Source organism: Leopardus geoffroyi, chromosome B2 (genome assembly GCF_018350155.1).
Source record: "Leopardus geoffroyi isolate Oge1 chromosome B2, O.geoffroyi_Oge1_pat1.0, whole genome shotgun sequence".
Taxonomy (NCBI): domain Eukaryota; kingdom Metazoa; phylum Chordata; class Mammalia; order Carnivora; family Felidae; genus Leopardus; species Leopardus geoffroyi.
This window is the reverse complement of record NC_059332.1, coordinates 80,655,808-80,672,255: the sequence shown is the minus strand read 5'-3', so window position 1 is coordinate 80,672,255 and position 16,448 is coordinate 80,655,808. Positions and strand designations below refer to the sequence as shown.

The following is a 16,448-nucleotide window of genomic DNA, read 5'->3' as shown; positions in this document are numbered from 1 at the left end:
CCACCAACTGAGCCAGTCAGGCATCCTTCAAATACCTTCTTAAAATATTGACTCATGGTATACACTTGCTATTAGAGATCTACCCCCCTTTAAAAACACTTTTTAGGAATATAATTTACACAAGGTGCACAAATCTTGTATACAATTTTTTGCTTTTTAAAATTTATCTACCAGAGTAACACCACCAAGAGGAAGATAAGGAAACATTTCCATTACCATAGCATATTCCCTCAGGTTCCTTGGTTGGCAACACTTCTCATAGCAACCGTTAGCTTGACTTTGTCATTATTTTGGCTTGTTCTTGAACATCACAAAAATGAACTTTGAGGTTCTCTTCTACTCCACCCTTTTAAATGACGTCGTAATATAATATATATGCCCTACTTTACTTAAATATTTCCTAACTGAACACTTATTTCCAATATTTATATTAAGGATGCTGCAAGGTGGGGCGCTTGGGGAGCTCAGTCCTAAGCCTCCGACTTCCTGAATTCCACCCCTGCATCAGGCTCTGTGGTGACAGCTCAGAGCCTCGAGCCTGTTTCCCTGCTTGGGATTCTGTATCTCCCTCTGTCTCTCAAAAATAAATAAACATTAAAATAATTAAAAAAAAAAAAAAAGAATGCTGCAAGGGGGGGTGCTGGTCATACTTGTGAATTTCAATAGGAGGGAGGCACGGTGGGCTGAGGAACACATGCGGCTACGGGCTCCCTCAGTTCCGGGCCTAGTAGAATCTCCTGTCTCGCTGTCCCACCACACCTTCTCTCCGGGACCTACCATCACTGCAATGGTCGGACCCGAATCACGATATCGATGCCCACTTCAAACGTCCTCCCGGAACTGGGGCGGTAGTGACTCCCGCTGTTTCCGCTGCTGAGGGGGCGGGGCTGGGGCCGCCTTGCCGTGGCGGTCGTGGTCGAGGGCTGATGACGTAGGGCGCCGCGTGCTCCCCCACGTGTGCTGCAGTTCTCCCGGTGTCTGCGGGGCAACCGTGGCTGGTTTCCCCGGGGGCGTAGTTGCTGGCACCTCCAGCGCGGGACCTCGGTGGCTCGGGGGCTCCGAGCGCTAAGTAGGGACCGCTGATGACCGCCGGGGGGGGAGGGTCTGCGATCATGGAGCACCTTTTCCTAGAGGTGGCGGCCGCGCCGCTGCGCTTACTCGCTGCCAAGAACGAGAAGAGCCGCAGCGAACTGGGCAGGTTCTTGGCCAAGCAGGTAAAAGAAGGAGGGAGAGGGAAAACACCGGGCCGCTCCCGGCCGCCCCCCTCGCGCGTGCCCTGCGACCCTGAGTGAGACGCGCAACTTTAAGGGAGGGGAGAAGCGGCGTTCTGTCACCCTGGCCCCCTCCGCAGGGCTGGTGCGGGGCGGAGACGTCCGCGCGTGTTTGAGGAAATTGGAAGAAGCCTTTTGTGTGTATCTGAGAGACCCTTCCATTCTCCTCCAACCTACCTCTGTCTCCTCTCTGTAGCAGACGTGGCCTTCCGAAAGAAATGTGGTTTGTTTTTCTGTAATTGAAGTTGTATCTCTGCCCGCTTGACGTGTATTAACTTAAGTGTGCCAAGTCTAGCCACCCCTGTTAGTCTGGGTGACTGTTTTTCTTTTCTGCTCCATCCTTTAGTTGTGGCCGGCTGACACGTATTGATTGCGTTCCTGCTTTGCGTGAGGCACAGTATGGTTCTGTGAGGAGACAGAGAAATTCGTTACGATCTCTGCCCCCAGGGAACTTAGCGTCTATTTTTGGAGACCGTTCGTAAACACAGAAAACAACTGAAGGACAAAGCAAGACAGCTAATGCTGTGTGACATTAACTGTAGAGACTATGATGTGGATTAGAATTTTCTAAGAAATGGGGTTTTGGCCTTTTAAGAGCCTTCTCTCAACTCCCTGCTAAGTTGAGAACCTTTATCATGCATTTTCTTTTCACGTTGCATTTTAATTTCCCATTTTATGCTTCCCCACTCCCAATATCTCTGAACTTCTAGAGAGTAGAAAATGTGTTTAGTTTATTTTTTTCCTTCTAACTCCCGTATCTAGAACTCATTTATTCAGTCACGAATGCATTGTGTACACATATATCCTTTTGCTCAGGAAGCGACGGGAGTATTTTGGGTCTGGAGCTGCAGAGAACTAACATGAGAGGCATTTCTGTTTGGTGAAAACAAATTGAGCATGTAAAGGGCAGGGGGAGGGGGAGAAGAGGGGTGGGAGAGAAGGTCAGAGATACCCTGGGGCCTCTGAGCCCCAGTGAAGGGAATCACTAAACATGGTGATTCCCTCTGGTGAATCCGAGGGATTTTGGTGGGCTGGACTAAGGAAAGAGATCATCACTTTGTAAGAGCTGAGCTTTTGGTGACAGTCCTGAGTTATGGATTGTTGATAGATGTATTTTTCTGTAAGTGGGTGTTAGAATTTAGAGCAGAGGTTCTGAAACTAGGGATCATAGACCAGCAACAGGGGATTTGTGTTTCCCTACCACTGTAATTGGGTGTAACATAGATGTTTATGTACTGGGGGTAGGGAGGGGAAATGGTTTGTAGCCTTTATTAGATACAGTTTTAGAGAATCTGACAGGTGTGAGAATCACTCATGTGAATTCTGAGATTGTATAGAAGTAGTATTAGACTTGAAAGCTACTAGAAAGTTCACTTGAATTAAGGAGATTGGGACACCTTTGCTTCTCCCTTTTTTGTGTGTCACATTGTCAGATTCTCTCCTGAGATGTCTTTCGGTTTGTTCCTTATCATTTTCATGATTAATTTCAAACCTTTCACTCAGAAGACTTGATTGTGTTGCCATTCTGTATTTATCCTATTTTTTGGAAACAAAGCAATTTTTATGGGAAAGCAAAGCCTTTTGAAACATGATTCTCATTGCAATTGGGATCTGAAGTAAGAATTCTTTAGGATTGTGGGTTTTTTGTTTTGTTTTGTTTTGTTCTTTGTCTCAGCTGGTGACAGCAACTTCTGCCTATCCACTTTAGAGAACTGAATGACCTCACTCTTCTCACTTCTTTTCCTTCACATATGGCCAAGTTTTCCGTGTTTTATTTACTCAGTATTGAATCTATTACTTCCTTTTCATCCCTATTGTCACCACCATCCTACAGTTCTGACTCCATTCCAGTGTGGGTTTTCCAACATCTCCAAGCAATTCTCAGACACAAACTGGGTGTCTTATAATTTAACTCAATTCTGACACTGTCTACTTGGAGATAACATGAGATCCCACGTGTTAAGGGCTGAGTCTTTCAAAACTGCCCTCCCCACCTCTGAATGCCATTTGAAAGTCCAGGTTGTCACCTGTACTTCTGACCAACTGGCTGTGGATTGGAGGTTCTCTACAACCCCCTCCTTGGGTTTGATTAATTTGCTAGAGTGGCTCACAGAACTCAAACATTTTACTTACTAAATTACTGGTTTGTTATGAAAGGATAGAATTCTGGAACTGCCAGATGGAAGAGATGCATAGGGACAAGGTATGTGAGGAGTGCAGAGCTTCCATGCCCTCTCCAGAGGTGACACTTTCTCCACATATCCATATTTTTACCAACCTAGAAGCTCTCCTGACCAAGTCCCTTTGGGTTTTTATGGAGGCTTCATTACATAGGGTATAATTGATGAAAACTTTAGCCATTGGTGTTGGAATTCATTGACCAGCCCGTGGCCCTTGAGGTGGAGGTGGGGGTGGGACTGAAAGTTCCAACACTAATCACTTGGTTGGTTCTCTTGGCAGCCAGTTCCATCCTTGGGTGCTTTGCAAAATTCACCTCCTTGGGGCGCCTGGCTGGCTCAGTAGGTAGAGCATGCAACTGTAGATCTCAATCTAGTGAATTCAAGCAGCATGTTGGGCCTAGAGCTTACTTAAAACAACAACAACAGCAACCCTACCCCCACCCCCTCCCCCACAAAATTCACCTCCTTAACATAACAAAAGACACCTTTATCACTCTGCTCACAGGAAATTGCAAAGATTTTAGAAGCTCTGTGCCTGGAATGGGGTTGAGAACCGAACAAAAATGTGTTGTGATAAATCATATCACACATCCTTACCTCCTTGATTACTGTCTATGTTCAAGAAAAGCAGAATGCTTAAGAGCATGCATGGATATTGGAATGAAGTATGGCTAAAGATCAAATTCTCTTTTACATAATTGCTTTTGGGGTTTGAACAAGTTCCCTAACTCTCCTGAGTCACAATTTCTTGATATATTACATATGGTAGCTACTACATAGTTGGAGGGGCTCTGGAACCAGACTGTGACGCGGATTCTTGGTTCTCCTAGCTTTGTGACCTTGACCCCTTTTTAATTTTTCAGTTTCCTTATCTGTAAAATAGGGATATATTGCCTGCTTTATGGGTTGCTGTGAGGACTAGATGCCTACACTATAGTAAGCACTCTTTGTAGAAGTGGTTCTTAATTATTATTGCTATTAGTAAGGTTGTTGTAAGATCCAGATAATGCATGTGAGGAGCTTACCAAAATGCCTAGCACAGAGCAGGTAATCAGGGGCATCTGACTTCAGCTCAGGTCGTGATCTCGCGGTTCATGCATGGGTTTGAACCCTGCGTCTGGCTCTGTGCTGACAGCTGGGAGCCTGGAGCCTGCTTCAGATTCTGTGTCTCCCGCTCTCTCTGCCTCTCCTCCATGCACGGTCTGTCTGTGTGTCTGTCTCAATAAATAAACATTTAAAAAAATTAAAGAAAAACAGTAATCAGTACATATGAGCTATAATAATACTTTTTATGTTTATTTTTGAGAGAGCTAGTATGTGTGCTCGCAAGTGGGGGAAGGGCAGAGAGGGGGGAGAGAGGATCTAAAGTGGGCTCCATGCTGACAGCAGAGAAGCTGATATGGGGCTCAAACTCACAAACCTTGAGATCATGACCTGAGTTGAAGTTGAACACTCAACTGACTGAGTCATCCATGCACCCCAATATAATAATTTTTAAAAACCACTTTATTAAGATATAATTCAGGTACCATATACTTCTTCCATTTAAATTTATAGTTCAGTGGTTTTTGCTGTTTTCACAGATGTGTGTAACTGTTACCACAGTTTTAGACTGTGATGTTTAGACATTTTCATTCTTTTGTAATTTTTAAAATTATTTTTAAATTTTTTTTTAAGTTCATTTATTTTGAGAGAGAGAGTGCAAGCAGGGGAGGGGCAGAGAGAGAGGGAGGGAGAGAGAATCCCAAGCAGGCTCCACACTGCCAGTGCAGAGCCCCATGTGGGGCTCGAACTCATGAACCATAAGATCATGACCTGAGTTGAGATCAAGAGTTGGATGCTTAGGCTTAGCTGACAGAGCCACCCAGGAGCCCCTCTTTTTTTATTTAAAAAAGTCCCCCAACATGGGACTCGAACTCATGACCCCAGGTCATGAGTTGCATGCTCTTTGAACTGGGCCAGCCAGGTGCCCTGACATTTTCATTATTTCAAAAAGAAGCCCCCATACCTTTTAGATGGTAGCACCCCCCATTCCCACCCCAGTCACTGTGCTCTCCCACAGCTCCTCAGGCAACCACTAACTTAACTTTTTTTCTCTGTGGGTTCCCTATTCTGGTCATGAATAAGACATCTGAATCTATCACCGTTCTGCATAAAAGCTCCCTATTATCTCTATAATAAAAATTTCTAAGTGGCATATGAGGTGTTTTATATTTTTTGAAAATTTGTCACAAAAATGAAAGAAAGTTTTTTTTCTCTCAACTTTTTTTCCAGTTTTTGTTTGAAATACTTTTAAATCCAATGCAGTGGTTCTCAACTGGGGCAATTTTTCCCCCAAGGGCAAATCTGGAGACATTTTTTGGTTATCACAACTGTTGGTGGGGTTGCTTTTGGCATATAGTGTTTAGAGGGCAGAGATGCTGCTAAATATGTTACAATGCATGGGACAGCTTCCACAAAGAATTATCCAGCTCCAAATATCAGTAGTGCAAAATTAAGAAAGAAACTCTAAATATATATGTGCCTAATAACAGAGTATCAAAATATGTGAATCAAAAAGTGACAGAAAAGGAAAAATGGACAAATTCACAATTATAATTGGAGACTTTGACACTCTATCCTGATTAATTGATAGAACAAATACAGAAAATCTCTAAGCATGTAGAAGACCCACTATCAACAAACTTGACCTGACATTTCTAGATTGCTGTGCCCAGTAACTGTAGGATACATATTCTGCACATCTGGAACACTCCCCAAGATAGACCATATTCTGATTGATTAAACAAGTTTCAATAAATTTAGGAGAATTAAAATCATGCATGGTATATTCAATGATCCCAATGGAATTAAATTAAGGAAGGAAAAAAACAACCAAAAGATAGTGGGAAAAATCCCTAAATGTTAAAGAAAAAAAAAAAAAAAAAAAGATGGTTAAAGAACAATCACTGAGTCAGAAAATCATTTGATCTGAATCATGATTTAAACAAATTGAGGGAGGGGACATCTGGGTGCCGACTTCGCCTCAGGTCATGATCTCATGGTCTTGGATTCAAGCTCCATGTCAGGCTCTGTGCTGGCAGCTTGGAGCCTGGAGCTTGCTTCAGACGGTCTCCCTCTCTCTCTGCCACTCCTCTGCTTGCATTGTCTCTCTTTCTCAAAAATAAACATTTAAAAAAATTTAAAAAAAGGTAAGTTACTAATAATGAACAATTTATGAAATCAGTGTTTGAAGAATATAAATTACCAAAGCCCACTCAAGAAAAACAAGCTAGGAATAAAACAGAAACAAGTTAGCAATAGAACAAAACATCCTCAAGCTGATACAGAGCATCTACAAAAACTTAATAGCTAGCATCACAGTTAATATGTGAACAACCCAGTTTCAAAATGGATAAAAGATGGGGCACCTGTGTGGCTCAGTCAGTTCACCGTCTGACTTCAGCTCATGTCATGATCTCTCGGTCTGTGAGTTCGAGCCCCATGTCGGGTTCTATGCCGATAGCTCAGAGTCTAGAGCCTGCTTCAGATCCTATTTCTCCCTTTTTCTCTGCCCCTCCCCTGCTCATGCTCTGTCTCTCTCTGTCTTTCAAAAATGAATAAATGCTAAAAAAAAAAAAAAATTAAATGGATAAAAGATTGAACAAATGTACAACAGATGATAAATAAATGGCCATTAAACACTTGAAAAAATTCTCAACATCTTTGGCATCAGAGAAATTCAGATAAAACACCAGATTCCATTCCCCCTTCTCTAAAATGACTAAAATTTCAACTGACCATACTATGTGGTGGTGAAGTTATGTGGCAACCAGAGGTCTCAGACATTGCTGGTAGGTGTAAACTGGTACAACTACTTGTTTTAAAGTTAAACACTGAGGGGTACCCGGCTGACTCAGTTGATGGAGCATGTGACTCTTGATCTCGGAGCTATGAGTTCAAGTCCCACATTGGGTATAGAGCTTACTTCAAAAAAGAAAAAAAGGCTAAGTATCTTGTTTTCTTTTTTTTTAAGTAGGCTCCACACTCAGCGTGGAGTCCAGTGTGGGGCTGGAACTCAGGACCCTGAGATGAAGACCTGAGCCAAGATCAAGAGTATCAAGAGTCGGATGCTTAACTCCTTGAGCCACCCAGGCGCCCCTTCCTCATTTCCCTCAGGGGCGGAGAGAATCTTAAGTAGGCTCCACACCCAGCACAGAGCCTGACCTCGGGGCTTGATCTGCATCTCATGACCTTGAGACAACCTGAGCTGAAATCAAGGGTCTGGTGTTTAATTGACTGAACCACCCCACCCGCCCCTTTTCCTATTTTTAGTATCTGATTCATCTAACCCTGTTTTCCCGATTATCTTTTCAAGAGAAGGTTCATGAAGTGATATTCTCTCTGGAGACTTTTTTCCCAACTCACAAGTTTCTATATAATATGTCCAGGACAGTTGCACTTTTTTTCATTCATTTTGTAAGTGATGTGTTTCTTTTTCTTCACAATATAACCACTTACTATCTACTTTTTTTGAATGATATCTTTAGAGGGCTTCATAGCATGCCCCTGTGAATCATGACCAAATCTGTTAAAATTTCCTTGCAGGACTAATATTGATAGAAATTGTTCCAAAATAACATCTTTCCCCACTCAGTGCTTTGTTCAGAATTAGGAATTTTTTGGGGCTCCTGGGTGGCTCAGTTGGTTGAGCGTCTGACTTCGGCTCAGGTCATGATCTCATGGTTCGTGGGTTTGAGCCCCGCATCGGGCTCTGTGCTGACAGCTCAGAGCCTGAAGCCTGTTTCGGATTCTGTGTCTCTCTCTTTGCCCCTCCCCCACTCGTGCTCTGTCTCTCTCTGTCTCAAAAATAAATAAACATTAAAAAAATTTTTTTTCAAAAAAAGAATTAGGAATTTTTGGAGCACTTGCGTGGCTCATTTGGTTAAGCATCCAACACTTGATTTCGGCTCAGGTCATGATTTCATGGTTGTGAGATGGAGCCTCACATGGGGCATGGAGCCTGCTTAAGATTCTCCCTTTACCTCTGTCCCTTGAGTGTGTGCTCACACATGTGTGTGTGAGCTCTCTCTCTCTTTCTCAAAAAAAACAAAACAAAACAAAACAAAAAAAACCTAGGTGTTTTTATGAGTGAATGCCCTATAATTTGAAAGACTTCATAAGAGCTCAGGTGTAAGGTGACCTTTTTTGAGAGAGAACTTTGGAAAAAATTGTTATATTTTTGCATGGGGGTATTTAGGTTGTGCTCAAGCTTCAGTCTTAATAGGTAAATGTTTTGTGTGAAACGCCTTAGCATAAACTCATAGCGTTGGACTTGGTGAGTATTTTAAACCTGCTGTCTCATTGTCGGCAGCAGGGGTTGTGTAGACCCGCGTGCACACTAGCAATATGAGACGGTAGCATTTTACATGGAATTCAGGTATCAGTCCTTTTCCTCAAACCTCAGTGGACTGAAACTTCTTTATAACAGCCTTTCACGTTAAATTAACTGCACTCTTCTATTGCAAAGCCCTTTTCTATGTTTTATAAGATAAACTCATTTATGATATGTGGAAATTGGATGTTTTGATTCTAAGCTAGGACTTTTTCCCTTTTGCAGCAGTGCTAACAAGCAGCATTTACATAGATACATTGTTTTGCCTTTCTCTCAGGTGTGGACACCTCAAGATCGCCAGTGTATCCTGAGCACCTTAGCACAATTACTTCTGGATAAAGACTGTACTGTGCTGGTTGGTCGCCAGCTGCGACCTCTTCTTTTGGATTTGTTGGAAAGGAATGCTGAAGCCATTAAAGCCGGAGGCCAAATCAACCACGATCTACACGAACGGCTCTGTGTGTCAATGAGCAAACTCATTTGTAACCATCCTGACGTCCTCCCGTGAGTAACAGTTTTATTCTTCACTTCTCTCCTTGAGGTAGTAGAACCTGCTGTCTCCTGGAAAGTAAAGGGGTGTGAGCTGAGAAGGGAAGAGGAGAAATACAAGAAAGAAGGAAGGTAAGTGGTACTGTTTATTAACAATTTAGTGACCATTTACTAGGTTTCTTTGAAGTCTTGGCCATCAGGATGGGTCTGGAAAACTGGCCATGATGTGTTCCTTGGCTTCAAGAATTATATCATCTGGTGAGATGAGGCAGATTTAAAGAGTTTCATCTGAGGCTCTTATAGCATCCATTTCAGATGACTGCTTGCTGGAGTAGCTGAAGGGTGACGTTAGAAGAGCTGTGGTGTCCTTTCTAACTTTCTATAATCTGTCCAAAGCAGTTTTGTGAGAAGTTGTATTAGAACTGGATTCTAATGTATTTCTCTTTAAAAAAAAAAAAAAAAATTTTTTTTTTAATCTTTATTTATTTTTGAGAGAGAGGGAGAGACAGAGCTCAAGCAGGGGAGGGGCAGAGAAGGAGGGAGACAGAATCCGAAGCAGGCTCCAGGCTCCGAGCTGTTAGCACAGAGCCTGACACGGGGCTTGAACTCGCGAACTGCAAGATCATGACCTGAGCTGAAGTCGGACACTTAACCCACTGAACCACCCAGGCACCCCTAATGTATTTCTCTTCTGATCTGCTCTGTGTCCAGCCTGTGCTGGTTCACCCTTCCTTAGGCAGCCTGGTGGTCCCCTACTTCTGAGAGGTGACCATATTGATGCCAAACTTATTGTGCACCAGATCAGCATAGTGCATTGCAGTCAAGAACTATAGCCCAGCAATCCTCCTCCTGCCTCATCCACCTGAACAGCGGGGGCTACAGGCACGTACCACTGTATCTGCCTTTGTCTTTTAAATTAATAGCAAAATACTGTTGGTATGGAGTAAAGGGCCAGCAAAATGAGTATTAGGGTTTTTTTAATTGAGAAGGTGAAGAACTTTCACTCTAAACTTGAATAGTATCTTTGCAACTAATAAGAGTATCCCTTATATCCATTCCTTATTTATTAGTTTTCATTTGGCTTTCTTAGAAGTATGATCTCTAATCTGGTTCACGAATGAAGGGAATAAGAACTGAACTCTTGGCAGAAAACCATAATTTGTATGAGATTTTCTTTTTTTTTTTTAACGTTTATTTATTTTTGAAACAGAGTGAGAGAGAGAGAGAGAGCGCGCGCGCTCGAGCGAGAGAGAGCGAGCATGAGCGGGGGAGGGGCAGAGAGAGAGGGAGACACAGAGTGTGAAGCAGGCTCCAGGCTCTAGGCTCTGAAATGTTAGCACAGAGCCCAATGCAGGACTCAAACTCACAAGTCGTGAGATCATGACCTGAGCTGAAGTCGGACGCTTAACCCACAGAGCCACCCAGGTACCCCTGTATGAGCTTTTCTAAAAGGGGAGGGGGAAAAATAGGCCCAGTTTAATGGAACTAGAAGATATACAGCAAATATCATCATTATACGTGGTAATTAGGAACATAAGCTGTGGGTTGATTGAAGGTTGAGATTGTGGCCTCACTTAGTACTCATTGATGTACTTGACTGTGGTACCATTTCATAATGTGTACTGACTGCCCTGTACTTACTATATAGAATTGACGTGTGGGTAACTTGAACCCCCGTTTCTCCTAGGCCTTTGTGGTACAGTGCTTCTGGATTGTGTTTTTTTTTTTTTTTTTTTTTTTTTTTTATTATATGAAATTTATTGTCAAATTAGTTTCCATACAACACCCAGTGCTCATCCCAAAAGGTGCCCTCCTCAATACCCATCACCCACCCTCTCCTCCCTCCCACCCCCCATCAACCCTCAGTTTGTTCTCAGTTTTTAACAGTCTCTTATGCTTTGGCTCTCTCCCACTCTAACCTCTTTTTTTTTCTTTTTTCCTCCCTCTCCCCCATGGGTTCCTGTTAAGTTTCTCAGGATCCACATAAGAGTGAAACCATATGGTATCTGTCTTTCTCTGTATGGCTTATTTCACTTAGCATCACACTCTCCAGTTCCATCCACGTTGCTACAAAGGGCCATATTTCATTTTTTCTCATTGCCACGTAGTATTCCATTGTGTATATAAACCACAATTTCTTTATCCATTCATCTGGATTGTGTTTGAGAATCATTAAAATGATGGGTTAGTTACATCTGGTTTCCCATCCGCTTTGCACTTTATGTTCTTATGAAATGCATGTGAACACAGAGCACACCCCTACTTTTTCTTCTTTTCATTTTGCCAAGGCAGTATATTTTATTTACACTCCCACCTTATTTCAAAAATTATATAATGCAGTTTATGAAGTTTCTTGTGCTAGAGTAACTTAAAAACAAGCCATAAAAAAAAAGAGCTATGTGTAAATGAATCAATACATGATGTGAAATGAATTATAGACAATGATATAGAATGAGATTTTGATTTTCAGTTTTAAGAATTGTAGCTCATTAGTTCAGCATGTGCCCTAAATTTCCTCTGTAGAGGAAATATACCTAATGTGTTAGGGATATACCAAATATATTTAGATAGGATACAGTCATTCATTCAGTAGATAAATATAGAAGACCTCTCTTGGGGCCACATCATGGGGGTAAGAAAAGTCCAGTATAATGGGTTGTTGTATTTTGCAAACAATTGAATATAATGCTAATAGAGATGTTAGCCAAATACTTAAGGGGAGCAAGAAAATCATTAAAGAAGAATGAATGTTATCCTCTTAAAAATCAGAGAAAGTTTTGTATTGTGGCAGATTGTGGAGGAAGAGGGAAGAAAAAAAAATGAAGAGAAGAGAAATAGGATGGCAATGAAGATCTAGGAAAAAAGAGAGAGAGAGAGACAGACTGGAAAGGAGGATCCCAGTCAAGCTCCCTAGAATCCTAGTGCTTGCCCTTCATTTACTGGTACATATCTCTTTCTGAGCCCAAGGTGTTTGGGGCTTCCATGAGGTTCTTTAGTAGTCTTAAACATTTCTTTTTTTTTTTTTTTTTTTAATTTTTTTAATGTTTATTTTTTTTGACAGAGAGAGAGAGAGAGATATGAATGAGCGGGGGAGGGGCAGAGAGAGAGGGAGGCATAGAATCCAAAGCAGGTTCCAGGCTCTGAGCTGTCAACACAGAGCCTGATTGCGGGGCTAGAACCCATGAACCGTGAGATCATGACCTGAGCCGAAGTCGGACGCTTAACCAACTGAGCCACCCAGGCGCCCCTTAAACATTTCTTTTTTTTAATCTTGCTTATATTATTTGTTCATTACTGTGTTCCCCCTTCCCCTGCCCAGCTTTATTGATTCAATTGAGATATCTTTTTATTGACATACAATATTGTATAAATTGAAGGTAGAAAACATAGTGATTTGATACATGTACATATTGTGAAATATTTGCCACAGTAAGGTCAGTTAACACGTCTTTCACTTCACATAATTACCATTTTGTTGTTGTTTGTTCATTGTTTTTGATTCTAGAATCCTTGAACACGTTTTACTTTTTGGCAAATTTTTTGTCAGGACTTTGTGAGTGCAATCCTGGTGTATTGATTCTTTCTCTATTCTAACATACTAGGTTTCCAAGTTCTTTTTTTTGTTTTGTTTTTCCCCCAAAGATTTTACTTTTTGGGGCACCTGGGTGGCTCGGTCAGTTAAGCATCTGACTCTTGGTTTCAGCTCAGGTCGTGATCTCATAGTTTGTGAGTTCAGGCCCCACATCGGGCTCCACACTAACAGCTCAAAATCTAGAGTCATGTGGGGGCGACTGGGTGGCTCAGTCGTTTGAGCGTCCGACTTCGGCTCAGGTCATGATCTCGCGGTCCGTGAGTTTGAGCCCTGCATCAGGTCTGTGCTGACAGCTCAGATCCTGGAGCCTGTTTCGGATTCTGTGTCTCCCTCTCTCTCTGACTCTCCCCCATTCATGCTCTGTCTCTCTCTGTCTCAAAAATAAATAAATGTTAAAAAAAAATTAATAAAAAAAAAATCTAGAGTCATGTGTTCTTCCAACTGAGCCATTTAAGCACCCTTCAATCTTTATACTGTAACATCTTAAGGCACTGTTAGTCTTATTTCAAATCTTTAGAGAAGTAAACTAAGTAGCTCTGTCAGAGCCAGGACTGGACTGCAGGTCTTACTTCTGGATGCTGGAAAGACTGATGAGTTGCCCGAGTGGCTCATCCAAGATTAGATGTTTAACTGGGTGATATTCCTTGCTGTATTTTAGGCCTTATGACTATCTTACTCCAGGAAAGAGAACTTCTCCTCAATCTTTGGATATTCTCTAAGGCAAAAACTGATCATGTTATTCTCTGGCTAAAAATGCTTTATTGTTGTTTAGATCAGAATTTTAGAGCACTCCCTGAAAGCGATGGGTCTTTGGAGAAAAGGGTGCTGTAGTTAAGTAAGTTTGGGAGAGAATATTGACCAGTTCCCTTTTGTATTTTTATGGTGGACCACAATTCTCTTCCTTGCACTGGCCGCACAGATGTAGGCCATTGCCAGTGCACTCGGCTTATTTCCCCCGGTCTTCCTCAAGGAAGGAAGGTCAACCCTGAGTCAGGTTGACCACTTGGCTGCTGCTTCTCTGTTTGTTACTGCCGGCTGGTTTCACATGTGCTGCCAACATCATCTGCCTCTGAGCTAGTGGAATACCAGCCTCTCTCCCCCAAAGAATGATTGTACTTATTCTCACAGCATCCTTGTGGAGAAAAAAAAAAAAGTCCTGTTTTTGTTTTTAATTTCAAAGGTGATACATTTAAATAATAACAATACAGAATTGCAAAAAGTGGAAGTCCTGGAATTTCACCCTGAAATCCTACTTTTTAGAGATAATTGTTATTAACAGTGTGATATGTTACCTCTTAAATCTCTTTTCTTTTTCTCACTCTGCCAGGTTTCTCTCTTTTTCTTTTTAAGTTTATTTATTTTGAGAGAGGTAGTGTATATGCATGTGAGTAGAGGAGGGGCAGAGAGAGGGAGAGAGAGAATCCTAAGCAGACTCTGCACTGTCCACACAGAGCCCGATGCACAAGGCTCAATCTCACAAACCCACAAACTGTGAGATCATGACCTGAGCTGAAATCAAAAGTCGGTCGCTCAACAGACTGACTCACCCAGGCGCCCCAGCCAGGTCTCTTCTGAGCCACAGCTGAATCTTCTAAGTCCCATTTGTCCAGTCTTCTTCAGAATATTGTGAGTGTTAACTTACCAAGCCTCTATTTCTGTTTGCCCGGATTGCTTGTGGAAGTCTAAGCCTTCCCACCCATCTCCTGAGTTCTGATTCTCTCTCCCTCTCATAACAGTTTTATGTTTGGGGATTTATTGAGCCAGCGATGTGGGGTATGTTTCCCTGGTGCTTCAGTGCAAATCACTCTGGAAAGCAGATTCGAATGGCCCCTGCAGCTGCTCTGTCTCATTCCCAGTGGGCTCCTGAAGACTCTGTTACTGACCACTAGTTCACTAAGTTCTTGTAAAAGTTTGCAACTCTGGAACAGGCTGATGGAAGAGATTGCTTCCTAATACTAGATTTCACAGTGATTTTTTTTTTGGATGAAACCAAAAGCACAAGCAACTAAAACAAAAATAGACGAATGGGACATCAAACTAAAAAGCTTCAGCACCGCCAAGGAAACAAGAATGAAGAGACAATGTACAGATTGGGAGAAAATATTTCCAAGTCACCTATCCATTAGGGGATTAATATCCAGAATGTATAAAGAACTTCCTTCCATCTTTTCCAGTTTTACTGCCTGCCTTTTGTGTTCCACAGAAATCTGTTCTCATCTTCAGATGCAACCAAAGCATCTCTTCTTGACTCCCCCCCGCCGAGCCCTGTTGGTTTAGCTGAATCTTTTTTCTTTGTGCCTCTTGTTTCTGTAAGTGACTGTCTTCCTTGGTAGATAGCAAGCTCCTCAAGGAAAGTATCTCCTTGGTTTTGTACTCCTGGAACTTAACAGCATCTGGCTTCTAGTGAGAGGTCAATAAATGTTTATTGAAAACTAGTGCATTTTCAGTGGAAAACACTTGCAATAAGTACCTATGGTTTTGTATCCTCTTAGACATCTCATGCCATTGTCCTGGTTCCTGAATTTGAACAGGACACAGTCTTAGGATTGGGTAGCTTCACTATTTGTCTCTTTATTCTCAGACCCTTGGAAATTCCTGTTGTATTCTGCTGGCCTGTCTCAAAGTAGAAAAGCATACTTTGAAATGCTCACCAACAAATGAAAAAAATTTCTTTTTCTGAAGGTTTGCCCTGAGGTATTTCAAGGACACTTCTCCAGTCTTCCAAAGACTCTTCCTAGAGAGTTCAGATGCTAATCCAGTCCGCTATGGGCGCAGGCGGATGAAGCTCCGGGACCTAATGGAAGCAGCTTACAAGTTTCTGCAGAACGAGCAGTCTGTATTCCGGGAGCTCTGGGACTGGAGTGTGTGTGTCCCTCTCCTCAGAAGCCATGACACCTTGGTCCGCTGGTGTGTAGCTCCTGGAATTTTCTGGTGCTTCAAGTGTGGGGGTGGTATAAGGAGTGTAGAGTTCTGTGATGAGGCAGGAAAGGAAGCTATGTAAAATGTGTTGTTTTAGTTCTGGTACCTTTTGGGTTCCTCGTTCCTTTCCTTAATCATGCATCTCCTCAGTGGCAAATGAGATGATACTTAATGGAGTTCTACCTTTTTCAAGTTCTATCGGGTGAATTCATCATACTTGATTTGTATTTTCTACTCTCAAATGTATTGAAATGTATTAATTCTATAAGATTTCCTTTTTTTCTTTTTAAAGTTTTTCTTTTTTTAATTTAAGTTTTTAGTAATCTCTACACCCAACATGGGGCTCGAACTTAGAACCCTGAAATCAAGAGTTACATGCTCTATCCACTAAGCCAGCCAGGCACTCCTAAGATTCCCTTTTCTAATGTTTAGTTGGCGAGAAAATTTTCTTTTTTCTTGAGAATCAATTGCTTTTCCTAAGTTTATGTATACTTTGGTTTTCTCCAGGTACACAGCCAATTGTCTTGCTTTGGTCACCTGTATGAATGAAGAGCACAAGTTATCATTCCTTAAGAAGATTTTTAATAGTGAGGAACTGATCCATTTCAGGTTAAGGTAAGAAG

At 42.0% G+C, this 16,448-nt stretch overlaps 1 protein-coding gene across 1 annotated transcript in view; it reads left to right on the top strand.

Annotated features, from left to right (window-relative positions):
• Positions 1 to 904: 904 nt before the first annotated feature.
• MDN1 (midasin AAA ATPase 1) overlaps positions 905 to 16,448 on the top strand; it is a 174,349-nt gene continuing 158,805 nt past the window's right edge. The window contains exons 1-4 of the mRNA XM_045499022.1: positions 905 to 1,214; positions 9,103 to 9,329; positions 15,589 to 15,813; positions 16,333 to 16,440. Of these exons, the coding sequence (XP_045354978.1) occupies positions 1,083 to 1,214; positions 9,103 to 9,329; positions 15,589 to 15,813; positions 16,333 to 16,440 (692 nt within the window). The 5' untranslated portion in view covers positions 905 to 1,082. The remainder of the gene's footprint in view (positions 1,215 to 9,102; positions 9,330 to 15,588; positions 15,814 to 16,332; positions 16,441 to 16,448) is intronic.